This window comes from Balearica regulorum, chromosome 2 (assembly GCF_011004875.1).
Source record: "Balearica regulorum gibbericeps isolate bBalReg1 chromosome 2, bBalReg1.pri, whole genome shotgun sequence".
NCBI classification, from domain to species: Eukaryota; Metazoa; Chordata; class Aves; order Gruiformes; family Gruidae; genus Balearica; species Balearica regulorum.
Genome location: NC_046185.1, coordinates 72428224 through 72455300, shown reverse-complemented (window position 1 = coordinate 72455300; position 27077 = coordinate 72428224). Strand labels below are relative to the sequence as shown.

Sequence of the window (27077 nt, the reverse complement as noted above, 5' to 3'; positions counted from 1 at the left end):
GGTCCTTTATTCTGAGAACGTAACTCCTTAACATCTTAAAGTAAGCACATCAAGAAACTCACCAAAATGAGTTTGCTTCAAAATTAGATAAAAATTAAGCACCCCCCTCCTGGTATGTGTGTCATTTAGGAGTAGAGAAAGAGAACAATCAGGAATCAAACAAAACAGGTGTCACTAGTAAGAGCTGTAGCGTAAATGTCTTTTTCAAATTGCACACACACGCACAAGAACAAAAAACATTCCAGCCTCATTCAAGTTTAAATTAAGATTCAGAATACCTAAGGGCTGGTATGAAAGCATCCATTAATACAGCCTTTTTTTGAGGGGAGGAGGGGGGAAGAGACAATCTCTATTTAAGCAGCTGTTCCAAGAAAACTGATTATCTTTCAAAGGGTATGTTAATTCTCCTATCTTTTCATTCAGCAACTGAACAACAAGTCATACATACCTGTATTACATAACAGGATTGAGGCATGCACTCAAAAAAATAAAAGTCTTTTTGGATGCTTTCAGCAAAATTTTATTTATACACCAAGAGATTATAAAGAGATGGAGGTGTTTGTACTACTAGCTCCTTTACAGTAGATAATAGCACAAGCTCACAGTGAACATGCTGGAGATTTGTCAGAGTACAACAGAAGTAGAACACCACTAGAAATCTGTGCATTAGCTTGAAACCGTAAGTACACATGCAGGTTCTGAAACCCCATCTCCTTACCACAGGCAAGAATGGTACCTGTGCAAATTAAAAAATTTCTTGCCAAAGGCCATTTGTGATGACCAGACAAGGTTATAAAGCTATCTGCAACTGATCTATCAATTTTGTGTAGATAGTGCTGTGATTTTATTTTCCCCCTCCATACACAAACATTTAGCCATGAAATAAAATGAAGTCCACAGCACAATTAGCATAAAAATCATTATACACTTTTGTTATGTTCTGGATGGCTAATTATCATACAATAGATTACATTATGACATGAAAAGGCATATACCAAAGCTTAGAACTGTGAAATTTAGCTGCAGTTTCCATGTTTATCAGAAGGTGGACAGGAGATAAGGGAATCAAAACCTCATTTTGGTTTCAATGCTCAGCAACATTCCTCTGTTCTGAACCTGTGCTCACCACAGCAGCTTCTATGCCCTCTCTCACTCTTGGAAAGAGCAGAATATGGTGCCATTTTGTACACAGGAAGAAAGCTCTCACCATTACCTCTCTTCCATAACTGGGTGTCTATAAAGAAAACATGTTTCTGTGGATTCCACGTTTCCCAGGAGAGCACCTCAGACTTTTCAGACAGTATCCAACTGGCATTGTCCACGGAGACAGCTCATCTGTGCAGAGCATAGACTCTACAACTTCTCAGTCACCCCAGATGTGTGTGGCTTCTACATAAACGTAGCTTAGTCTCTGCTGTCCCACTTCCCTTGCTAATGCCTCATCTCAGCATCAACTGTGCTGAAGAAATGGGGACAGAGGAGGAATGCAAGCTAAGTAAGACTCACACAGAGTCCGACCAACCACAGGTTGTGTAAGATCTGTTCCCTCACATTCTGCCTACTCTCATCCCACTTGTGGCAACAAATAGTAAATCTCAAAGTCTGCAAGATAAGAATCGGTTGAGTCTAAGCTACCTTTAGCCACCTAAATAACAACAAAAGAACGGGACTCCTGCTGAATTATTTTGGGGAAAGAACACACAGGATGAAGCAGTAACCCTGCAGACATCCAGTACACAAACACTTTTTTATGCAGGCAGAAGCTGCCATGGCTTCTTTTTGAAGTGGAAAAGAGCACCTCTGTTAGCTAGCAGTCTCCTTGGACAAACCAGGAACAAAGTCCTCATTTGCTCATGCTTGTCCCTACCAACAAAGCTAATGGACCTGAAGATCTCCCAGGCGTAAAAGTGACCTAAAAGTACAACTAACATTCTGGTTTAACTGAAACAAAACCAACATGCTAAGCAACTAGAAAGTGTAGGAAAAGGAGGCAGAAGGATCACAGCAGCACCTTAATCCAAGTTAAATAAAGCAGAGAGTGGCTTACACCTACCTCTTCAGACTGAATTGATTTCAGGGAGTAAGCTTCAAGCATGAGCAACCGAAGACAGTACATTAGAAGGGCTCAAAAATGGCTTACCATATAGGCTATAATAATGGCAAGACAAAAATTGCTGAAGACACAGGAACTGGAGCTGGCCTAACACACCCCTCCTACAATTTTTTAAATAGTGAAATGTAAGGGATGAGTTCAGGTGAAAAACATCTACTTTTATCAGCAATGCAATCTTGCAAAACATTTCTATTGCATGGTGGACCAGTCTTGGTCTATTCTCTTAACAAACCAGTTTCCAAAATGGAAGATGGTGAATCTGAAGGGCATCTAAATGCTGTTGACTGCTAGACTTGCACTGACTCACAAATTTCTCAAATCCCTACCCCCCAAACAAAATTTAAAAAGCAGGCATAGAGGAGACTGAGACAAAAAAAGGCAGCCTGAAGGTTGACACACCTGCTTCAGAGCACAAAGCATGATATTTTCTGTACAGAGAAACAGATCTACATGAAATCTGAACTACTGAAGAGAAATTCATCACGGTTGGCTGCATATCATCTGCCAAGATAGTCTACCAGATTTGTGTTTGTTCTAGGCAGGTGAAAGGCCTATTGAGATATTACTGTTTGCACTGCCTGCTTGCCTCCTGACAAGGGTGGAGCACTGGAATAAGCAGGTCTCAGCTTGTTGGCACCACAGTAAGCTCAGAAATACTCATCTTACTCTGGTTCTGTCCAGAAATTTTAGTTGTGTTTTCCTGAGTTTCTAGTACAGCGTTGTGGAGTCAAACAGCTCTCTGGGACCAAGAACTAGATTGAAACAGGACCGGAAAGATGATTTCAAGGAGGGGAATGCAAGAGCATATAGACTATATACATTATGCTACTGGTCAAAAAGAACAGAATTTCAGTATGCCCAAAGTGTACATCATCCAAAAAATAGATCCATGCAGGTAAAAACACCCAATTACAAACTACTACAATTCATGGACATTAGCAATAACATACTTGCACCACAAGCCCCTATTTAAATAGCAATCCTAAGACAACTCATATTTAGTATCAAGACATAGTATGCCACCAGATCAACTTGCTTAGATCTCTTAAAGGGACACAATACAACTTTTCCTTAAGTGTCTTTTCCCCCTTCGCCTCCCACTTCCTTACCTCACACCCTCTGGGAAAATAAAATCATCATGGAACAGTTAAACATCCTTCCAGCATCACAAGCAGCTATTTTACGTTTTCAGTAAGAATGAACACTATCCTTATACTCATTTCTAAGGTCCACTTACAATACAGATGGATCAGTTCTTTACGAGTTCATTTGCTTTCAACAGGGGCTTCATTCTTAATTCAAATGACAAATTGCTCCAGCAACCACACAAACACATGGCTTCCTTGAGCCTGGCATTTTTAGGTTTAATAGAGCCTTTTAAATTGCTGATGTTTTAATTACTATGTAACAATATATACACGTTAATTACTTTGGATTGGAAGACCTGTGCAAAGTAGACAAGCATTCAACTTTAATACATAAATATTACAGCCAAGAAGGATGTTTTGGCTATTGAATAGAGTTCATATTGTTGATTCGTTTCATCTTTGATGCATTTTCCTGGCAAAACGCTTCTAACAACATTAACTAAAAGAACATAATCCCTTAAACATGAGGACTAAACCCAACTCTGTTGACCTGAATCTGTTCCCATCAACTTCCTTTATCTGAAAACTGGCACTCACGCTAGATGGACAATATAAATAACAGCATTTAATGACCGGTATTTTCTGGATAAGCTGCCTCTACTTTTCCAAATCACCCTAGGAGAACTGTATTTGTTAAAGTAATGATCTTATTGAGATATTGCACCCTACTAAATACTTTCCTTTTTGCTCATTTTGGGCTGCCAGAATTCTTCATTTCAGCAGAAAGGTGGCACAGTCATCCCAGTTCCTCAACGAAATAGTATCATAATCTGTACTTTATCTTTACTGGACTTTTAAATTGTACAAAGTGCTTGTGAAAACCTTTATTACTGGATGTCACAATTACTGCAGGAGGGGGCTGGTAGGAGAATCAGGATTGGAGTATGTGTGCGTACCTTGCCTGCATTTGTTATTAGCAAAGTGTAACATTTAGTGCTACTAGCCAGGAAGCACAAGTCCTGCTTCGTTCTATGATAGTGGCAGAAGTGCACTGAGGTGATGACTATCAACAAAGCCAGCTTGTGATCTGGAGCCATTAAAGGTGCGCACATGCTGCAGCCAGCCAGCCAAAGTCACATTCTTACTGCCTTTGCCCTTCCTCTCACTTCTACTGCTCTTTTATTCATGTGACATTTAAATTAACATAAGGTTCCCAACCTTTGCACCACACCTTCCACAGCAGAGGCTGTGGTCTCATTAGTTTCCAGAAACCTTACATCAACCCTGATTCTAAAAACTAATGTTAGTGTAAAATTTTTAAGAAAAAAAATCCAACATTAGAAAATGCAAGCAAGACACTTCAACTTAACTTATATAAAGAAAAGATCCTCTGGCTGTCTATAACAGAATCCCTGTAATAAGGCAACCAGAAATTATTTGACTACTACGTGACCATAGGAGATGATTATCTGATGACAGCAGTCAAGTTTTCCCCTATCAAAGAATCTTTTTCTTTCAGGAATGCAAGTCTGGCTTGGACCACAAACCTTTTCGTTCTTCCTCCACACTAAACAAGTACATCCTCAACAGTGGAATAACAAAGGCAACAATTTATTTTTTTTTTAAATAAACGCATTGTTTATCTTCCCAAGTTCAGGTTTGCTTTTACATCAAAGACAGTTTTCCCAACACTGTGGTAAGTACTGGTGCCAGTTTATTTATCTACTGATTTAGAAGTTTTTTATCACTCTGTAGATCTTTAGGTCCCAGAGCTGCACTCTGAGTTTCCTTTGCCCAAAGCAAGCACGGAATGCACCAACATACAATTAAGATAGAAAGTCAGGAAACAGTCATTAAAAATTCATATGAAGAGCACAACAGCTTCGGGAAGGGAATGTAAAAACCAAAAATTGTTACGTGTCATGAGTTTGGTTTGTCATCACAGCCCATCCACAAATGAGTCATGGTAACTCAGAACAGAGATTATTAGATAGTCACAAAGCATATATAATGAAGTTGTATTTGAACAACAGGTGCACTTTAGCATTATTAGAATAAAAACACCAAGTTACTGCAGTCTGTGAGCATATGATCACTCAGGAATGCAGTAGATTTTATTCAAATTTACCAAGTGTTTATGTATTTTAAAAAAAACACCTTTCCCAACTCACATCATCTCACATTTGCACCTACTTTTAAGTGAGTTAGCAAACACATTCAAATACTTCAGGGTGGGGGAAACACACACACTTGACAATCTCAGGTTGATTTTTTTTTCCTTAAAAGCATGAAGCAAATTGAAGACACGTTATTTTTTTGTCAAGACTGCTACGTAAGTATGCAAATTCAACGTGTCAACAAGAAGAATGACTATGCTGAGTTGCATGGTTTGTAACATTCTTTCTTACTATTATAAACGAATTATGATAAATTACACAGGCTTCCGGTAGAGTTAATGTAATCTCTGCCTTTAATACAAAAATATAGGAGTTCATCTTTGTTTAGAAAAATGCACTTCGAATGGATTGCTATAAGCTGTTCAGTTTCTAACTTCGGTATTTTGCCATTAATCTTTTCATGTGTTAATGCTTAACATTCCATTTAACTAAATCCAAATATCACTCAGGTTATAAAAACCAGTTTAACCCACCTTTTAACTATTTTTTTTTTTTTTTTTACTGAGCTTCAAGACATGGTCTTAGTCACTAGAAGGCCTAAGCAGAACAGCTTGTCAAATCTTTTCCCCCAAGTTAAACAAACTGCACACCAAAGCACCAAACTTCAGAGCATCATAATGGTCTCTACTACTCGACTGCCTGAGTAATACTTTATTTGCCAAGTCTCCATAGAAGCCAATCGACAACATTTCTTCTCATCTAATCAAAACAAATACAATAGTCCTACTTCACTTAAAGTATTGTTTAAAATTACATTATCAGCCAACCATCATTCTCCTGCTGTTATTCTTAAATGACACTTCATAGATGATAGTCATAAGGTATGCCTTCCTCAGAAATGAAATTTCCTCCACAGGTTTAGTTTTTGAAGGAGCCAGATTCCTCAAAAACAAGATTCCAGATAAAGTTAAGACATGGGCAGTAAACACTTCTTCCACACACTGTCATCAAGTCTCAAAAACATGCTTGATATAATAAAACACACAAGTTCTAGCCTTGAAACATTTCTAACAAAAGATAAAGATCAACGCAAAACTTCAAGAGAAAAGAATGTGCTTCTGGAGACAGGAGAAGGTAACTACCAGTTGACTGACTCATTCCCCACAGTACTTATGCAAGTATACATTCTGTCCACTCGGCTGGAAAACAATATGCTATGAGTTTGGCCCACCAGAACAAGGAGTATTACAGATTCAGAGAATGAAACACAAAGCACGTGGAACTGGTGCGAGAAGGACGATCACTGGGGAAGACAGGTTAGCTCTGTTAGAGGCATACTAAGACAAAAATCCACCTGCAGCACCAGTCATATTAATGCAAAGTCTTGAATATATTGGCCAATGCAGTTGAATCTGATGGGAAAGGATTAGCACAGGAAAATAGCTATCTCCTGTGTCAGCAGCATGAGATTTGAAGGCGGCTGCAGTGATCACTTGGCAGATTCTTAGAGGTTTACACATCAAAAGAGTGGAACATTGATGTCTTAAATACTGCTTGGGAGCATGCAGAAAAAGAACAAACTAGAGATGACACTAAGAAAAATAAAAAGTGGTGATACCCCTCCCCCATCCTTACCACTGAGGAGAAAAAAAAAAATAAAAATGGTGGACCAGCCTGAAATCAGCTCTATTTAAATAGTATCTTTGAGAAAGGACATGATCTGATTTCCTTCTTTTGAGCACATTCTTTAAGTTCTGTTCAACCTGTTACCAACATACAAAGCCACTAACAATTCAGGTTACACATGTCACGCTGATAGCAAATTTAAGACTCAGATGATAGCTGAAATCTTGATTATAATTTACTGTGACAACTTCATACTAAAAGTATCAAAAAAAAAAGGAAAATATCTAGTTTGACTAAGACACCAGGTTGAATTTGAAGGCCGATCAGTTTAGAGACAGGAGGAGGAATAGAAGAAAGGAAAAGAAGAGGTGGTTGTTCTTCTCCTTGTATTCCTTGACATAAGATTCAATTAACAACACTCAACTCCACAGCACTACAGGAATGGCACTCCTCAAATCAAGACTATCCTTGAAAAAGCATGTAAAGACAGTAAATTAAAATACTGGAAGCAACACTAACGTTACCATTTTCTACTCTATAACTAGTTACCCAATGCAGGAAGTACTATAAAGCTTTTACTCTGGGGGTCTAGCACACCCAAGTAAAGGCAATAGACTTTCGTATTTAAATGCAGAAGCTTAAAAAGCAGCTTAATAAGCAATCAGCAGTAAGTAGAGAAAGCTTTCCTTTTCTTTCTAGAGGAAAGGAAGGAGCTTAGTCCTTAAGGCCAATGTGGCTCTACCAAAAAGTACATTGAAATTTACTTAGCTCAGTTCCCTATCCTTAAACATGTGGTTATTACAAACCATATACAAGCTTATACAAATATACACACATATATAAGCAAAGCACATACATAACACACAAATAGCACAGTGGAGTGATCCACTCTATCAATTGCAGACAGCCCTCATGCTACTAGCTTATCTGGACTGCACACTCTGAACCTAGCAGTTACAGTGAAACCAATTTGACAGAAATCTGCCAATTTACAAGCACCCACCTACTTCACTGAGACTGATAAAGCTGTGCATCATCTAAAATGCTTTAATATACTTTGTATATTAAATGTACATATGTACAAGACACTAGTATTGCGTTTAAACTTTGACTATTTTGATTTATTTTACACTGACAGAATGAACTAGTAATTGGTGTGTTTAGACAAGTCATAAACTTACACAAATTCAGATGAAGACTTTCTCTCCTCCCCCTCTCAGAATGATCAGAAATGTTTAACAAAAGTCTCAAAGCAATCAGAGGGCTTAACTTCATTAATTTGGTATTGCCTCCCCAAGCCCAGCCCTCCACCCTGTTAACTTAAAGTATTTGGGCTTGGGGGAATAGCAAACCAAATTTTATCCACCAGTTTGAAAAGTTCATGACAAATGTTTGGTTTTCAGTGATTACAAGTGTGTAAGAAGTCACTAACACATAATATCTATAACCTGTCTAGTTTAGTTGTAGTACAGATTGAATCTTATTTTAGTAAATTATCAGCTTTGTCTGTGCTTTAGCACTACCATTAACCAAATTCTTCATGGACAGCTTCACATAAAAAGCTTCAAGTTTTTAATTTAGGCTTATGGGGTGTACCACAAGGAAAGCTCATCTTTTCCACCCCACAAGATTATCGCAAGACAGTTGCTTCAATCCGATAAAGAATGTCAAAACGAAAGGAACTTTGTACTGTAACACTGCAATATCTTTAGTCAACTTCCAGTATTTGTGTAAGGTGAAATTCTGCTTCTAGAACAAAGTTCAGATAAAAAGGCACTAAGGCTAAACTAACTTTCTCAGTCTCACACTAGTCAAGAGGCTTTGCGTCTATACAGTATGTCTTATGTTTTCATAGTTCACCAGTCCAATGAAGAGCCCATTTCTCTTGCAGACAGTGCTTCAGATCCCATTTTGGCCAGTAAAAAAAACAAACCAAACCAACACAACAACAACCCCAAACCCTCAAAATTTGTTCCAGAAGTACCTTTGTAGTAGTTTCCAGGGGTGTCCCAGACAAAAATCCCTATGGGGGAATACTGTGGATTGAAGAAGAGCAGTCCAGAATCATATCAAGAAGCCTGACAGGGCAAGCAACTGCTGCTTCCAGCTCCTCTGAGGACCACAACAGTGCTCCTCTCCCATGACATCTGTCACATTACAGGCATAGAGCTGCTGAACTAAACCAGCGAGATCACAGTAAAACAAGAGCAAAGGATTTGTTAACTCTTTGCTGGTGAAGCACACTAAAAGAGTAGACTTCTCTATTATGATGGAGGCCCAAATTGGCCATCTTGCTGCAGCTGTTGCATAGATCAGTACTCTCTACAAAGCGCATGCTCCCATGACTCTGCTAGAGATCACCATTTCCTCCACAACACAAAACATGTACTTCTATTTCAGTCGCTGCAGTGCAGTATCTCATATCTGGCTTTTCAACAGACAGGCTAAGATACAAGGCACACACATCCTTCTGCTGGTTCAGTCACAGAGCAAGACAGCTGAAGGCAGTAACATCTTAGGTACCCTCCAGTAATCTTTTTTGCAGAAGTTTAACAAAGCCTCAAGTCTTTCTTCCAGAAGGGGATTACAGACTTTGTCACCTTACTACCCAGACAGTAAAACAGCTCCAAAGATGCTTTGGGAGCATCACAAGAGGAGCAGCAAATGCCTGTGGCTTAAAATAAATAAACAAAAATAATAAAAAATTATCAAATCTTAAATTGAAAACCTTCACCCATGAAGATCAAAACCAACACCTCTCAGCTGTCTGGTCAGCGTGCATTCACTCTTTAGTTTCCCAAACCAGGAACTCAAGTTGATCTCCCTGACCTTGCAGTTGCAGCACAACGCCCTGACTGCACATGGATGCAGGCAGGCATGTACACAGAGAAGCATCAGATGGCCTGGGAACTCTGTTTTCTCAGGCATTTTGAAAATTGGATTTATTCCACAAGCCATCAGAAGAACACAACTAGTTGATCATAAGAAAGAAAATCCTGGAGCAACACTTTGTTTCCCCGGTTTTCCCCTCAAAAAAACCCCAACAACCAAACCCAACTATGTTTACTCAAATGTTTAAAATAGTTGTCATTCTAGTTGAAACTTGTCTTTCTAATGTAACTTGTGGATTTGGGGCTAAAAGCATATTTTCCACTGGAATGTTTTCAGCATGATTCAGAACTGTCCATTTGTGCTTTCAAGACACAAATAAGCTTACGCTCACTTTTTAAAAAGTGTTGGCTTAGATCGTGTTCTTAAACAAAGCTTCTTCCCATAAATGTAGTAAGGTTAATTTGGAAAATGCAACATGAAGTGAAACTCATCCACAGTTCAGTTTGCAAGTGAGAGACTAAACTAAAAAAAATTGAGGAATTAGAAATTTCAGTTTGAATTTTTTATCTTTCCATTTTACTCAGAATCAAGAATTACTGAATTTATACTAACAAGACTCATATTTGGAATATCTACAAATAAAGATTTACAATTAAACTATGACTACTTGAATTTTATGGATCCCTGACAGGTTAGGAATCCAGGCTCTGCTCAATGCAATGTCATTTTCCCTCAACAGCATAGTCGTCTTTCACCTCACTTGCAGCCAGGCTCAAAGGGCTGACTAGTGTAGAAGTACTCCATCACAGGATATCTGCATCAAGTAATGATCGTAACATCTTTTCAGCCCTGTTTCTACTTGAAACTTCACAGGTAGAACCTAGAAAAAGGTGACCTTCTCTAAAATTCCTAGAATCGTTCTAATTTCCGTATCAGCTTGGTTATTCTTATCAATTCTGACTCCCTGTTAGATTCTGAAAATAAAAACCAGAGACAAGTGGGTTCAGTGAGCACTAAATTAAATAGCAGCATAATTTATACCACTCTTCATGATTTCAAGAAAATTAAGTCTCATAAAACAAGTCTAACTTCTTCCTCCATAAGACTACACATGTATTTGATTGCAACAAGGAACCTTAGAATATGTTTCTGCAAGATATCTGACTTCAGCACAGACGAGCTCTTGCAGATCTAGCTTGAGCTACTTGCCACAATTTCTGCTATTGAACCACATTGCTGCAGCACTGAAGCATTTCTTCTCCACTTCATACTAATCTGCCTGACTTTAGTGGGGCAGACAAGGAGCATTCACATGATCAAGCTATGAGAGCACTCAGTACACTGAATCAAACCATTCCTAAAGTGACTATTTATACCCTCAAGGCCCAGCTCAACCACAAAGGGGCTTTTACAGCACTTTTGCCTTAAAGAGTTCCTGTGCCCTCTGTTTTTCCCTACTGCTTGGCCCTTTACTTATGCCATACCTTTAACAAATTTTTGACATTCAATGCTGCAAAAGCATTTTTTAGCATGAAACATCCCTGGATCTGACCTGGCTTTCAGCACAGCCCCACAGACAGATGAAAAGGCAGGTATTTGCCTGCAGCACCAGGATGGGAAGGAGAAGACAAGAACTCTTTGAACTCATATTGACCACGAAACACCTGTACTCTCAAAACACAGCCTATGAGACAGTCCAACAAAAGCAACCATAAGCATTCCTAAAATAGATGTGTATAGTCCATAACAGACAGATCTTAAAAAAAAAAAATCATGAAGGGAAAGGAGGAACACAGCCAGCAGCACTTTCAGTGCAATCCTGAAGTGTTCTGCTCACAGTCAACCACAAGACAGTTTTGCCTTGAAGGGAACTAATAAAATCACTCATGTTGAATTTCACAAAACTGGCACAGTAGCAGGAGATGATGGGTCTTGTGGTTGTACATACCGATTTGCTTCTCTTGGGGATGCAGAATTGCATCAACAAACTGTAGGTGAATTCAGTGAAACCACAGGTCACACACACAGGAACAAAAGTTTCACTCACACTCACTAGCTCAAAGACAGTGCCCTGGATTTCAGCAGCGCTGTAGTAACTCAGATGTAACAACAGAAAAACAACTGACCATGAGCTCTGAGTGTAAAGCTATGGTCAAGAAAGCAAACGTGAGCCTTGAACGCATAACAAGGGAACATTAAGTCAGGAGCAATGCCATTTCGCATAATATTCAGCAAACCATTATAACAACATTGCTGTGCCCAGCTCAAAGGTCTAGCACGTTATGTACAAAGTCAGAAAAAAGCTACAAAGAATAATTCTGAGTCTGAAAAGCAACTGGAAATAAATTTTGTTTTTAATCTGTTTTGATAAGCAAAGATAAGATAAGAAGTGGCTTGCATACGAATTTCATGTACCTTTACGTCAAGAATATTTTTCCCCATAGTCCCAGGACTTTTTGTCGTATGTCTGTTCAGGTATCAAGACAGAGGATAAGAGGGACCACAAAAATATCAGATACAATAAAAGACCTGTCTCTACTCTGAAGAGTCCACGTACAACCTGAATAAGTAACTGTTTCTCATTAAAGACTCTAAGGCTGACAAACTAATCCGATCGAAGGAGAAAGCTGATGCTAAGGTGTGACAGGTTTAAAACACATTCTTGGAAGAAGTTCTAGAGACAGATCAGGGAAGGAGAACAGATTAAGTGTTCACAATGATCCTTTTCTGACCTGAAACAAATTTACAGTTCAGAACTTATTACTTTACAAGCCATCCATATGGCTAACTCTCCAATATAATTTAAAGAGCGATAGTCCAAATGATATCTAGGGAGAACAGTCATTTGACTTCCATTTAACATAATCATAACTGCCTTAACAAAAGATGTTTAAAGGAAGAACAAATGGGAACAGAGACAGCTGGAACCTCTGCTAGCCACTTACCCCAAGCAAATTTTCTTAGTTAGCAAATGAGGTAGCTCTATTGCAAGTGACGATGAAACTGCCAGGGCTTCAGAAAGAGGGGAAAAAGAAAGATACAAACAGGTGACAATCTTCATGTTAGTGATTTTCTGTAAATCCTTCATTCTAACAATTCCCTTTGAAAAATAATTGCTTGTAAAAACAGAAAGTCTTGTTAGTATGTATAAGTTTGTATTCATTTAGTCAGGCCATCAGAAAACTGTCTCCCTCCCTATCTACTCAAGCACAAAAGTACAAAAAAATCAAACTGTGCGGCATAAATCCTAGCTATCTCAAACATCAATTCCATTCCTTACTGCCACCAGCAACCAGCAGTCTCACAAGGGCTTTTGAGATACAAAAGTTGCTTTGAATAATACCATAAATTAATTTAGCTCTGAAATCAAAACTGTATGCTTGCCTCCTAGCATTATAGTGCCTGTGTCTGCATTCATAACCTATCCTTTGGCTACAAACCCATTCCAAGTTTATTAGCACTGCAGGTTATGTCCACGTATAGGACAGAAACAGAAGTATACTCCAGAGCACACATTTCCTCATCATCCCTGCACCCAGTCTCCCACTCCCTGGTTCATGTCTCGAAGAGCTTCTACTACCATCTGTGCAGAGGCAGAGGTTACCTGAGTTTGGAATTTCACAGAGCATACTTTTCAAGCAAAGCAGGCGACAGTCTTGGAAGTAGACAAAGTGGTCACATCTTGCCCTCTGGAACTGAATTCATATTTTGCCTTCAAGGACATTTTTTCAGCACCACAAACTACTATTGGATTGCACAGGGTCAGTCAACTGTCTAGCTGTTTATTTCCAGTGAGTGCTTTCACTTTATGTATGAGACCACAGAAACAAAAGAACTTGGTTCTCCATCTCACCTGTATCAGCTCTGCAATGCAGACAGACTATTGCACCATTTTACAAACTAGTACAAAAAGTCTGCAGTTTTCTAAGACTCCCAAAAGAAAAAGCGGGAGAAAAACTTTCTTCCCAGATACATACTGGCACTTGGAATCTGACTCAAAACTCCTGCAGGAAAGCAGGTGGCACTGTAGGGAGAGCTCCTCTCTGTAGGGAGAGCTCCCTGGGCCTGAGACTTTTCATGGGATCTATATTTGGTAGCTCCCACACGTCACTTAGGGCTGTCAAGACTAGGGCAGCACTATCCTGTTAATGAGGTTAGTGCATATGCAATAAAGAAGAATTTGTACTCTTTAAATATTGCCCTATCTTCCTTGCAACCTAACCATCCATTTGCCCCATAGCTTGCAAAAAAAAGCTTTTCTGAACACCTTGCTGAAGATTTTGGTATTACTTAAAAGCTGTCTCTGCCTTAGATTAAGAAATAACTTTTGATTTCAGTAAACAGTAAGATGCCTTGGAAATCCTGAAAGCAAAAGAGACAAAGTTCATTTTGAAGGGCTATCCTTCAAGATAGCACCTGCACTTCAGCTCGCCCACTTTCAACAGCTACTGAAAGTCACAGTGAAGCCAGAGAGGTTCTTCACACTATTCTCTCTTACTAGAAAGCTTCCAGCACTCAGCTTACAGAGACAGCCAGGAAAGTTCTCCACTCCCGGCATTACACAAATGCTGAGAAACTGACAGCTGTAACAGAGGAAAATCTGCTTTCTGAAACAAACTTTTGATTAACAATACTTTCTTTTTATGAAAGACCACATCTTTTTTGTCTGACAATTTTTCAGATTATGTATATGCTGGAAATGTTATCAGATGATCCATTTCTCTCTGTCAAAGTAAGATAAAATTCTTCTATCAGTATCGAATACCATAACACGTGGGGGGCAGGAATCAAGGTCCCCTTTCCTGGCCATATTCATATTCTTAAAGCAAAATCTTTGCTGAAAACAGCTGATTTTTTTTTTAAAATACACTTTACGATCAAATTATAAACCAAAATAGGCTGGGTGTTTAATATGAAAATACATAAAAATCCAACCACCCAAGCTGTAAAATGAGAATAGCTGCTGGCAAATTTCAACAGCAGCAAACAAAACCCACTTGTTTTTGTTTTACAGCGCTGTATTTTTCTATTCCCACTCCCCTTTGAGAAATGCAGTAATCAACTTCAGTCTATTTTTGCTAATATACAGACAAATGCTCGAACGCTCTCCTCATTTTCCCCGTAGTTCACAAAGATCTTTACTTTTTGAACCCAGAAATGACGCATCAGAGAGGCTTTGCTACAGGATAAATTTATAATGCAAATCGTGCATCAACATGCTACACAGGAAAAAAGCAATTGTAAACAATACCAACAAAAGAAGGGATGGCTCACAGGATTCAAGAGGAAAATGAAGTGAAGACGGTGAGTAACCTCAGCTTGTTTCCAATTCTAAATTTAAGAATACTATAAAAATATTTGTTGTGCAGATATTTCCTCATAGACTGATATCCTAAAACATATTAAGCACCTCTCATGAACTACCAAAATCCATCAGTTAAAAATATTTTCCCTCCAAGTGCCTACTGTTTGCAACAAACAATTTGAGTACTGTGGCAAATGTTTTGATGCACCAAAGACTCCCCCACTTTCACATCTAAAACCAAGGGTTTGATTCCCTATTTTACAAGTTTTGCAACAGTTCATCCAAAAGAGAAAAGCCAACTGTGAAATATTTTATGAGAGGAGGGGAGGGAATGGAGACAGAGCAGAAAGACAGGCAGATGATAGCTTAAGCAATCAATTTAAAGGAGAAAAGGAAAAGTGCTACATTTAATGGCTTCACTGGCCTCTGTAAAAGGAATCAGAGATCTCTGCTATCTTAGTGAGCAGGTCCCCCGATTAAAAAGAAAATCCATCAAAATTAACATCATCTAATTAACTGGAAGTCAAGAACAGAACTCCAGCGCACTGCTGAGCACCACACGCAGAATTAATTGTGCAAGGCAGACACTGGGCACACTTAGAGCCACCCAGCTGCAAGGTGTTCCAAGCTGCAGCTCACAACGTGGCCTTGACAGATGAGACTTGGGCTCAGGAGTGGTCAAGGAGCAGCACTGGGAACGCTCCTCCTCGGAGGAAGGGCATGTCAGTAACAAGGAAATAACCTGCCGCCCTCTCTTCATTGCTGAACCGCAGGGAAAGTATTAGAAAGAAACTAAATCAAGCCAAATACACAAAATAGCAAGGACAGGAAGGAAAAGAAACAGCCTTTTGCATAAAAACCGTTATATTGCTGCTCTATTAAACCAGCTCTTCCCTCCACAGAGCTACGGCAGGACATCTGAATTCACATAGGTATATATCAGCATCCACAGATCACAATGTGAGAGAAGATAAGTGGATACTGCCCACTGGACTTTACATTTCCAGTGTAAAGTAGTGATATGACCTATTTTGAAGAATACCACCACTCTTCACTTATTTGCTTAATTCAAAGAGATAACAGACTCATCATTCATCATGTCTCAAAGCAAAGCACTCATGGAAGGTTCATTATTCAGGAAGAATTTCTACTCAGTAAGTAGCCTGAATATAAAACCTAATACTGAGGCTTTGCATCTCTACTGAATAGTGATCTTTGTTGTAACATGATTGTACACAGCGCTGGCATTTTCAGATCTCCTCATAAAAATGGAATTTCTTGGGTTCGGTCTTTTTACATAAATGCAAGCCTCAATTTAAAATCACACCATATCACAGCTCTGGGAACCACTAACAAGGTATGAAAGAGAGTTATTTAAGTGACAGAAAACAGCCTTGACCAATTCTGGATAGGAACAAGGGAAAAGAAGGAAAAACTTAGCAGAACTGCTCCTTGTCTCAGAAAATGTGGAAAACATTCACTTGCACAGTTAAAGTAGGCAACATTTCGACATTAAGTAATTTTGTTCAGACTTAACACCAACAAAAAAGATGTGATGCAGGTAGCATGTTTATTTTATCCATGAATATTAAAATGAGAATTTGTTCACAGTCTAGGATAATATTAAAGCTTAACACATCCAACCGAAATTGCTTATCATCTAATACATAACCTACAAGACCTCACATAGTGAAATGTCCACAGTAAGAAACTTTAAACTTAAAAATGGGAAGTGGTTTCCTTGTTTAGTCTCAATTTAGGCAGAAAAAGAAACAAGAAACAGGTGTTCTCCCAGCCAAGGCTGCTAAGCTACAGAATTCCTCTCAAGTCCACTACATACATATATATACACACACACACATATAAACCCCACACCAACAAAAATAACACAATCAATTACTAGTACTATGAAGAACTACTGTGAAAAGCATTATTTTCAAACAGCCACAAAATAATTTTCAAACAGCCACAAAATAATTTTCAAACAGCCACAAAATAATGGGTAAGTTATCCTTCAAAATAATGTTGCAGCCTACAATAATTTAATTACAGGTTACAATCCCTAAGTTATAACACTATGCTTTTCTAACTGTGTATTTGATACTAGTATGTTCATATGAGTCCAGGTTTTAGAAAAAAAAAGGACTCCACACATTTGTGTAGAGTTATTTGCTGTATTTCACAAACATTAAATTGCATCATTCCTTAGGTTTTCCAGTCTCTATTCGTCATATAACTATACCACATGTATTAAAAACATGAAATACAGTAACATCTCAATACATTTGTCAGTATACTAAAAAAAAAAAAAGACGACATTTGGTATTTGTTTGGATAAACTATCTGTGGTTCCATAACAAGGAAGGAAAATAATCTAAATCTGTATAGATCAAAAAAATAAACAGCCAATATAAATTAACTCTTAATATTCTTTTTACTCTATAGCTGGAGCCTGAATCTGGAACTTCAACAAATATTTCAAAATAATCTCATCACAATATAGCTAATGGTCCAGGACATTTTTAAACTGAAGCATAGAAATAAATGAAAATAGCAAGTCAAACGAAGAGCAGATGGTCACTCTAAACACTTCATTACCCTCCAACCCTTTTATTTCTAATGCAGAAAGAAAAAAAGAACATTTACCATAGTCCGCATTGGAAAACAAATACTAAAAAACCCCATGTGTTTCTCAAGTAATTTAAAATACTAACCCAGCAATACTTTAACAGCTGTCAACTGCATCATTCCAGCAAAAAACAAAAGAAATTACTTATCCTTCTATTTTATTTTGCAAAGTGACTACAAATTCAATGACGTATATGTTCTCCCTTCTTCTCTCAACCTCCTTCCCACATCACTTGAGTTTTCAGGTCCATTTTTGTAGTCTCATATGAAACCATTCATTTGTAAAGCGAGGAGGTTTAACCTCTGAATTAACTATTTCACCAGTTGCCACCAACATTCCCCTAATGTCTGCTCTGCAACTGGGAATGCTCAGGACAAGCGGTCCCCTGCCCCTGGACAGACAGAGCACTTTACTAGTCAGGTTGGCTGAATGAGCTGCTGAGCCAGCCACAGACCTTCTCCGGTTCAGACCCCTGGCCACAACTGGGAAACTGCATTTTCATGGGGAAGGAACAGGACTGAGGAGTGTTTCAAATTTCTGACAACTGCAGAGAACCACAGAAGCGATCTAAACTGGTAGGAGGAAATGGGACAGAGAACTACACTCGAGGCCCAAACCAGGAGGAAGCAGACCTCTAGTGCTCTTTAAAGCGCCTCCCAGAAGAGATCCTCCATGGTGAACTGCTTCACAGCTTGTGTAGCTGCTCCTGGGATGCAAAGAAAACTGCTTTTATAGATTGGGGGGGAAAAAAAAAGAAAAAAAAAAAAACAAAACCACCACCACAACTAAAAGAAGTCTGCTCTTATTGAAAAGAAAATTCAGTAGGTATCATGCTAGAAATACACATGATATCCACACTGAAAAAGTACACAGAATTGTTCAGGGAAGAGACTGCAAAGAAGAAGGGTGGGTAGAAATGGTGGGAAATTTAGAAACAGAAACCCTGAATAAGAAAATGGACCTATGCTTGGAGAAGGAGACACTAAATGAAGCCGGCCTCTCAGAGAAAGTTACAGGAAAAAAAAGACATTTTCAGAGGGGCTACAAGTAGAAGTACAAGGAAGCACATGAGGAAGAAAAGCATGCACAGAGAAGCACGGGTAGAGATATCTGTCCCCTCTGTTTCAGGAAATAACTGGATAGACAATACATCCCATACTTTATATACCATTTCTAGTTTCTTCACCAGTTCAGCCTGTCTCTTCCTGTACTACCTTCTGCAACCCAAATAAAACTAGTCTTCTGCTTGCTCTTCTATATGGGCTGCTCTTCCCAAGTCTCTTTGCTCTTATTTTCTCCCTCCTAAGAACTTTTTACACCCCAGGTGTTCTTTTTCCTCTTCAGGACCATTACTAAGTACCTGAAGCTACAGGTTTGCTACCCAGCAATCTAGTCTGGAACACAACCACTGGGGCAAAAAAACCCCCAAACATACTAGATGTACACTGTTAACAAATAAACATGTTTTTTCTAACTGTTCTGAAAATTTCTTTCTTATTGACCATCTCCATTCAAATCCATGGTGGCCTTCAGAGTCTCTCCAGTGCTCGTGATCACGTAGTTAAGTCCAGTGCAAACAGCTGCTACTGAAATATATTTTTGTGCTAACAGGAGGCCCAGCCACAGACATTTCACATGGTTACTTTCCTAAGCATAGCTGTGTTCTATTCCATTGAAAAAAGGATTCTGAAAGAACGTGTATGACCACCTTATCCTCTCCCCATCTCTTCAAACACATAAGCTCTCCAGAGAATTAGTACCAGGTGGTCCTACTTTTGTCTTTGCAGTATACTAGTCTCATCATTGGCTTTCTCCCCCTCACTGGTTGTCAGCTCTTTGCAGCAGTGATCCTGTTACCCTGTCTATATGTATTGCATTGAAAAATGGTATTGGCTTCCATAAATAACTGATGGCACTCACAAGCAGAATTTATCTAACAGATGCCAAAACAAAACACTGTTCATTGTCTCCCTCTTTTACTGTGTACTGTTGAAATGTCTTTCACCTGCTGTAGATTTAGTGGAGATGTTTGATGAGCACGTCAAGAGCCTAAAATCGCCTCTTCTCTCTCAAAGAACCTAACACATTGTGCATTTCTGAAGCACAGCTACAGTCACATATGCATACCCCATCTCAATTCTTATTTCTCTGGGGCTGCGTATGTCCCTGCCTTTTAGTATGTGATTCTACTACGTATGCTTTTCACACATCTTCAGTATACACAGCAAGGCACTGAAGTATAAGGTACATGCATAACATAATTAGAGGCTACTGCCAGAAGACAACACATTGAGCTCTGGCTACAGTTACTTGATCAGAGCTGTAAGGTAATTAAGAGGCATCTGAACATGTGCTGCAGAAGAAAAAAACCAATCCCTTTTAAAAATGGAGCTTGATCAGTTTAGGAAGGGGATTACAGGTGCCGGTGCCCACAGGAGTTCATAAACATAAGAGGCCTTTCCTGTGCTGCAAATATGCTTTTAACATTTTCCAGCAAGTACTCTAATTTTATGTTGTTGAAAGGTAACTGCTGCATAAAGAAGGCATATTATCAATTTCATAAGTGATAAAAGCTTTAAAGAATTAATAAAAAATTCTGTTCCCTACCTGATGTAATATAACTATTTGGGTGGGCGGTAACTCCTCGGTGAGGGGAATGACTTGAACATAAGTGTCTACATGCATATTATTGCATTTCTCTAGAGTTAATGTTCCTGAAATGTCATTAGGAAATCATGTGTGATGTACAAGAAAGAAAACAAGAGTTGTACTTCTGATATTTATAACCTGATAAAGTCAAATACACTAACCAATAATTATAAGATTGAGATGACTACTCAAGAGTTAATTTAACATTCACGCTTGGTGTAAGCATAGAAGCCAGATAGCAAATTTTGTTATGTTCATGTTACTCTGACAAGAAAAGGATACAACACATAGAAGACTAGAGATTAGAAAAGGGTATTGAAGAACATTAACTATCCCTATCCTGAAGTGTTTCCATAGCAGCCGAAACAATTATTAAAAGAGATACACCAAAAGGAAGGCAAAGAAATAATACAAAAGCTATCCATCTGAAAACAACTCATAGAATTTGAAGAGTTATATTTTACTTGTTCATTAATTTAATCATTAAACATCGCCTACCTTCTCATACATCACACAGGTCTTCGTAACGACATTCATAGCAGTACAGAAATTTATTAGAGCAAGGAGATTTTTAGAAAGGAATATTTATGACAGACAACACATTGACTGCTGTGGCTTCTCGTCACTGAAAATGTAAGGTATCCTATATCTGCTTTGCAGGATGAGGACTTCCATAGTCAAATAAGCTTACCATTTGTTCTCTTTTATCCCACTTAGACCAAAAAAAAACCCAAAACCAAGAACAGCCTAGATGTGTCCACTCCCCTCCTGCTCTCCTCCAACTTATAACAGAATACTTTTTCAGTAGCATTAAGAAAAGGGACAGTAATTCCTGCTATTCTTGACAGTCCCACTGAATATCCATCTTTCATATCCTCCTTATAAGCTTTCTTAAGATGCACTGAATTAAAAATCAGAGACTCAGTTTTTAGGAATGCCAGCAACCATGTCTTAAAAGTCAACAAAAATTTGTCTTTTTTGTTTCATCTGAGAGCCATGTATAGACTGTTCTGTTTACGTATTAACTAGCAGGCATCCTCACCACTGCGTAAATGTCAATGCTCTTTCCCTGCACTCTTTAAGTAAGAATACAGCATGATCCATAACCAGTTTTTCTTTCACTGAAGTCATGAGTCCTCCAGAAAAACAGAAGCAAGACTGTTTTGACAGCAGCAAGCAAATGGCCTTCCATTTACCTACAGCTGAGTTACAAACTCTAAAGTAACAGCCTCCAATGTAAGCGAAGATGCAACATAAGAGATACTAAACAGGTACTCAATGATAAAGAGAAATACACGGATACCTATGTGAGAAGGAGGAAAGGATGGGTTCTAATGCAAGTATTTTTCTCCTTGCATCAATTCGCATTTTTCAGATGTACAGACGTGTGTTGTCAGGTCAAGAAGAAGTAATGACACCATTTATGCTCCTCCTTCCCATGGGAAATCACCCCACAGCAACAGAACTGATCGACTGCCACTCCTATACAATAGATCCAACCTTAACAGCATCAGGGCCCTAAGGAGTTCAAGGGTTTAAAAAGCCATCCAGTGCATTATTCTATTTAGAAAGAATACTTTTAAAGTACATGATTCTTCCTTAAGAGTGAACAGAAAAGCCAGCATCATTAAGCAATCCTTCAAATTTCATGCAAGAAACTGAGTATAGAAACCATTATCCAGGGGTATCTACAGTGCTCAGAATAATTTTATATTTACATTCATATGCCAACAGCTAGATAGGAAACAAGTTCAGGAAAGCCAGAGAACACCTCCAAGTGAAAGATTACACAGCACCATAGGACAGCAGGCTAGCAGATGGGGTAGTCTGAGGGCAGAGGACATGCAGTAGAAAGAATAAAGTGCAAATGTCCCAGAAGGAAGTGGGTGTGGAAATGCAGATAAAAAGAATGGTGACTCTGGTCACAGTATTGCTGTACAGCCTAGAAGAGGACAAGCTAAGGAAGGACTCTCACATCAGGGTAGATCTCTCCTGTTACCACCATGACAAGAGCTTACCCGATGCGCAGTTTCTATCACATAAAGGAGAACATTAACGCCAAAGATAGTTATCCATCTACTGATGTAGGATTTACTTCTCCACCACCACCATCAGCTCCCACATATGAGAAAACACTATGGCAGAAACTGATACATTTAACTTGGACAGAAGTTTCAAGGTTTTAGCTTTACTTGAATATCAAGAAAAACCCCAAAACAGTAAGTCAACAAAAACCCCTGAAACTTTTTTCTACACATATAGCTAAAATTTCCCCCTCCATCCTGCCTTTTCTGTCATTCCTCCACACAAACAAATAGACCCTGTGGCCTTTCAAGTCTAATAAACCTTTCAATTACTTCTAAGTCTCAGACAGCAGCCTAAAAAGCTATAGTTGCAACAGTATCATGTCCTAATATCAACGAGTTTCTTTTTCCACTGGAAAGACAACTGGGGTGTAATGTTAGGAAGTAGTAAAAAGAGCACATTTTACAGATGCCAGTATCTCCTGAAATAAGTGCTTGTGAACACAATCAGCAGCACAGTAAAGTCTTCTGCAATTATCTACGTATTTGACTTCATGGATAAGCTGCTCAGTGGTGATGAAGCCCGCAATCCCTCCCTTTTCATACCATTTGAGCTGAAATGGAGAGAAATCACGATACACTTTTTTTTTTTTTTTTAAACAGAAGAGATGCTACTCAATTCATTCAGCTTAATCAGTCCCATACCACAGCTTCTGAGTATTAAAGCATGTTCTGTTTCAGGCCCTAATCCCATAAAATCTAGAGCTGCAAAGCTCACAGAAACTTTACTGATCAACTTCTATAAATGGCGCAACGCCTCTTTCAGTTTTTCTATCTGTGGGTGTTACTTTCTGTGAAAGAAAGGGAAAAAAGCATGAGCAGATATGTAATTCAACAGAACATTTTAATCCTCAAAACATTGACAGCTATTATGTGCTCCAGAGTCCTTCACCAGTCTAGGGATTTCAGTGGAAATAAATATCAATTTCTTACCCTGTCTTCGGACAAATGAACTACAACCACCACATGTGCAGCTCATGTTCTGAAAACAATGGCAATCTAGGCTTCGTTTGGAGGTCAAGTTCAAGCAAGAGCACTCCACAGCTTCTTTACCAGACCAAGCAGATACTTCCATATACTTTCAACACTCAAGGACTAAGAAGAGTGCCATTACCTCATTTTCTGATGCTTCAAAATCAGACTGTCTTAAGCAGACTCTACAGCAAAAGCTGAACTCTGATGAATCAGAGGGAGTATAACCTTAAGCAAAATATTTACTGAGCTTATCAACACAGACCTCTATAAGTAAATCCTTAGCATGCTGATAACATTCATCAAGGCTTCTTTAGAAAAGATTTGTGCTGAGATGTCAGAAGAACTGCAGCAAGTTGTGAAGGAGATGTGAGGAGAGGAAACATATTAGCATTTCCACTATCTAAAAATGCATGGTCTAGTCTGTAAGGCAAAGGAGGCCTGATAATGCTGCAGCAAATATCTCTAGGTGGCTCCATTCACATACTTCTATATTCACTTGTAAGAGTCTTACTCCATCTCTTCAGTTTCTTTTAAGCAGAAACCATAGGGTTGCCAAATTCCATGTTTTAGTGAAACAACGCCAATGTATACAGACAATTAGTAATATGAAAGGCACCTAACAAGATTCAAAAGGTTCTCTGAAAAAAACACTCCCTTTTTTACACTACTGGAGATTAAGTAGTGCACAATTTATCAGGCTGTTACACTAATTATTAGTAAGTCCCCCCACCTGTTTTTGTAGACCAGGCTTAATAGCTGGTGATGATTTGGTTTGAAATGGAAAGATGATTAAATGTTTTTCAAATACGATAAACTTCATACTATTTCATGGGAAATTCGGTTTTCAAGAGGGAGGGAGAAGATCAGCAAAAAAGGATGGGTGTCGACCATTTAGCAGCTGCGGGGAATGAACATCTGGCAAAACCCAAACTCTGTAAATTAGTAATACACACCATGCAACTTCCTTTAAGAGAGATAAAAGGGCACACAGCAGGCTCTGGGGATGCCGAAACACCTACAAACGCGGCCCAACTTCACCAAGTAGGCAAACACAAACACACACAGAGCTCCGCAGGCCGGCACCGTCCCTTCCTCATTCCTCCAGCACGGCGGCAGGAGGGAAAGTTCAGCGCCGGCACCGTCCACGCACCCGCCCGAGGGGCGACCTCGGTCCCCCGCCGCCGCCTGCAGCGCTGCCGGCCCAACGGTCCCTAACGGCCCGGCTGCTCCTCACGGCCCGCGGCTGGAGGGCGGACGGAACCATGGGGGGCCGGGCCGGGCGTGCCCCGGGACCGCGGGGGGGTTACCTGGGCCGGCGGCCCTGCACCCTGGCGTCCCTCCCCGCACGGGGCAGGCACTTGTCCGGGACGCGGCTAACGCCTCAGACATCCCCGGGCGGAGGGCAACACCGGCTGTGCGCGGCTTCGAGTCGCGCGGCGGAGCGAAGCCCCCGCAGCCCTTCAGCCAGCCCCGCTCCCCTCCCGTCGGCAGAGGGGTGGTGGGGGCGTCAGAAAACAATAAATAAACAGGCGGCGTATCCGCAGACCCCAGCCGCGGGGGGCGCAGCGCGGCCTCGCCTCATGGCCGGCCTCGCCCCGTTCCCCCCTCGCCGGCGCCACAGGTGCTGCCTGAGGGGCGAGGGGCAGCCCGGGCCGGCTGCAAGCCGGAGGGCAGCAAAGCCAAAGGCACCGCTCCCCCGCAGAGGCTCAGCTCCCGCCCGCTGCGCGGCACGTCGTGGTGCCCCACAAGGCCGGTGGTGCCGTCGGGCGGGGTCAGCGGGCAGCCCCCCTCCCCAGCCGGGCTGACACACGAATAGCGCCCCGCACCACAGGGGCGGCCCCTCCTGGGAGAGGCACTGCTGAAGACATCGCTGCGGGGGGCTGGTTTTTTGGCAGCGGGGGGGGGGGGGAAGAGCAGGTCCCCGCCTCCACGCGCGCTCCGGGGAAAGGGAAGAGGGACGCAGACGGCTTCAGCCGGCAGGAAGGAGGCGGGCAGCGGGGGGCTAGCGGAGCGGCGGTCATGGCGGGGAGGCACGCCGCGCACCTGGCAGCAGGTGCATGCAGGCGGGGACGGCGGCGAGGGCGCCCGCGGAGAGGAGGAAGAAACTAGCGAAGCTTGCCCGGAGAACGGCGCATGTTGCACAGCCGGGGGGGGACACACACACGCAGGTGCCCGTTACCAGGAAGGAGGGGACGATGCGGAGGAGGGGAAGAGAGCAGATGCAAGCGCTGTTTTGCAGGCAGGGGAAGCAAGCGCACGTTACTCACCGGCAGCTCTACGTTGACTTCGGTCCCGTCCAGGAGGAGAACGCGGCACTGCAGCACCGGCTTACTGCCGCCGGCCGCCGGGATGTGGACGGGGGCTCCGGTGCTGTGCACTACCCCTCCAGGGTGCGGTGAGGAGGGGAAGCCTCCCGAGCCGACGGCGGCGGCGGCTCCTCGCAGACCCCCGTCCCGCTCGTCCCCCTCGCCGCCGAGCCCACCTCGCCCGGCTCCGCGCCCGGCTCCTCGCCCGTAGCGCTGCATCGACCGCCGGCCAAAGGTCCTGCGCAGGAACCGCAGCATCCTGGAGGCGCCCTGCCCGGCCGCTCACACCCCCGAGCCCGCAGCTCCGCGCCCGGCCCCACGGCGCCTCCCAGAGCAACGCAGCAGCGCCGCCCGCCGGGAGCCAGCCCGCGCCGGGTGCCGGCCAGCCCGCCCCTACCGCCCGCTCCGCCCTCTGCAGCACCGCCCGCCACCGGCGGGGCGGGCCGCACCGCGGCCCCTCCTGCCGCCGCTGAGGTGGGGGAACCCGAGCGGCGGGTAGGGGGAGCTGCTGAGGTGGGCGACGGGAGGAGACCTGTGGCGGCGGCCGCGGTGGTGGTGCGGCCGAGGTGCTCGGCCCCGGCCCGTCGGCTCCCTGCCCTTCAGCCCCGCTCGCCGCCGGTCGCGGCCCCGCAGCGCGGCGGGGGGAAGCGCCGAGTAGCGCCGCTCTTCCACCAAGTGCCCCGGCTCCACTACGGTTGGAACGCTCCCGCCGGCCGTTGGGGCGGCGTCTGCGCGGTGGCTGCCCCTCGCCACCGCCCCCGGGCCGGGGAGGGGATAGGAGCGGCGGGGCGGGGGCGCTCCCGGTCTCACCTGCGGGGGCCTCCCCCAGCGGGCCCTGCAGCCCGCAGCCGGGCCCGCCGCCTACGGGCGCCGCGCTCCGCACCGGGGGGACGGCTAACAGGGACCCGCTGCCTGGCCACGCACCCGAGAGCCGGGGGCAGCCCGTGCTTCGCGGCGAGCTCGCTGCCTTGCCCCCGCCCCCCCCCCCCCCCCCCCCCGCGTCTTCCCCCGGTCTGCAGCATCCGCCCCTTCGGACGGGCGGGAGAGGGGATCGGGGAAGTTAATAGCGAATTAAAAAACAACAACGGGGGGGATGGAGAACTAACGAGCCCGGGCGCAGCCAGAGGGATGCGTCTCGCCTGTGCTGAGGGAGGCCGAAGCGGCGCGTCCCGCGGGGAAGAGGAGGAGGAGGACGAGGAGGAGGGCACCTCACCGCCTCTCCCGCCGCCTCCTGCCTCCCTTGTGCACAAACGCGTCTGCCCGGTGGGTGAAAATGCTCCCGCATTTGCCTTTGCGATCGCCGTGGTCTGGTAGTTTAAGGAACGAGATAGGAGAACGTGGTCCCGTGGAAAA

At 42.2% G+C, this 27077-nt stretch overlaps 1 protein-coding gene across 4 annotated transcripts in view; it reads right to left on the bottom strand.

Moving 5' to 3' along the window:
* The window catches only part of EPB41L4B (erythrocyte membrane protein band 4.1 like 4B), a 196230-nt gene extending 169603 nt beyond the window's left edge, over nucleotides 1–26627 (bottom strand). For 3 of the 4 annotated variants that reach the window (XM_075744687.1, XM_075744688.1, XM_075744689.1), the window contains exon 1: nucleotides 25686–26627. In XM_075744687.1, the coding sequence (XP_075600802.1) occupies nucleotides 25686–25982 (297 nt within the window). In that variant the 5' untranslated portion in view covers nucleotides 25983–26627. The remainder of the gene's footprint in view (nucleotides 1–25685) is intronic. The other variant, XM_075744691.1, reaches the window with a different exon arrangement.
* Nucleotides 26628–27077: the final 450 nt, after the last annotated feature.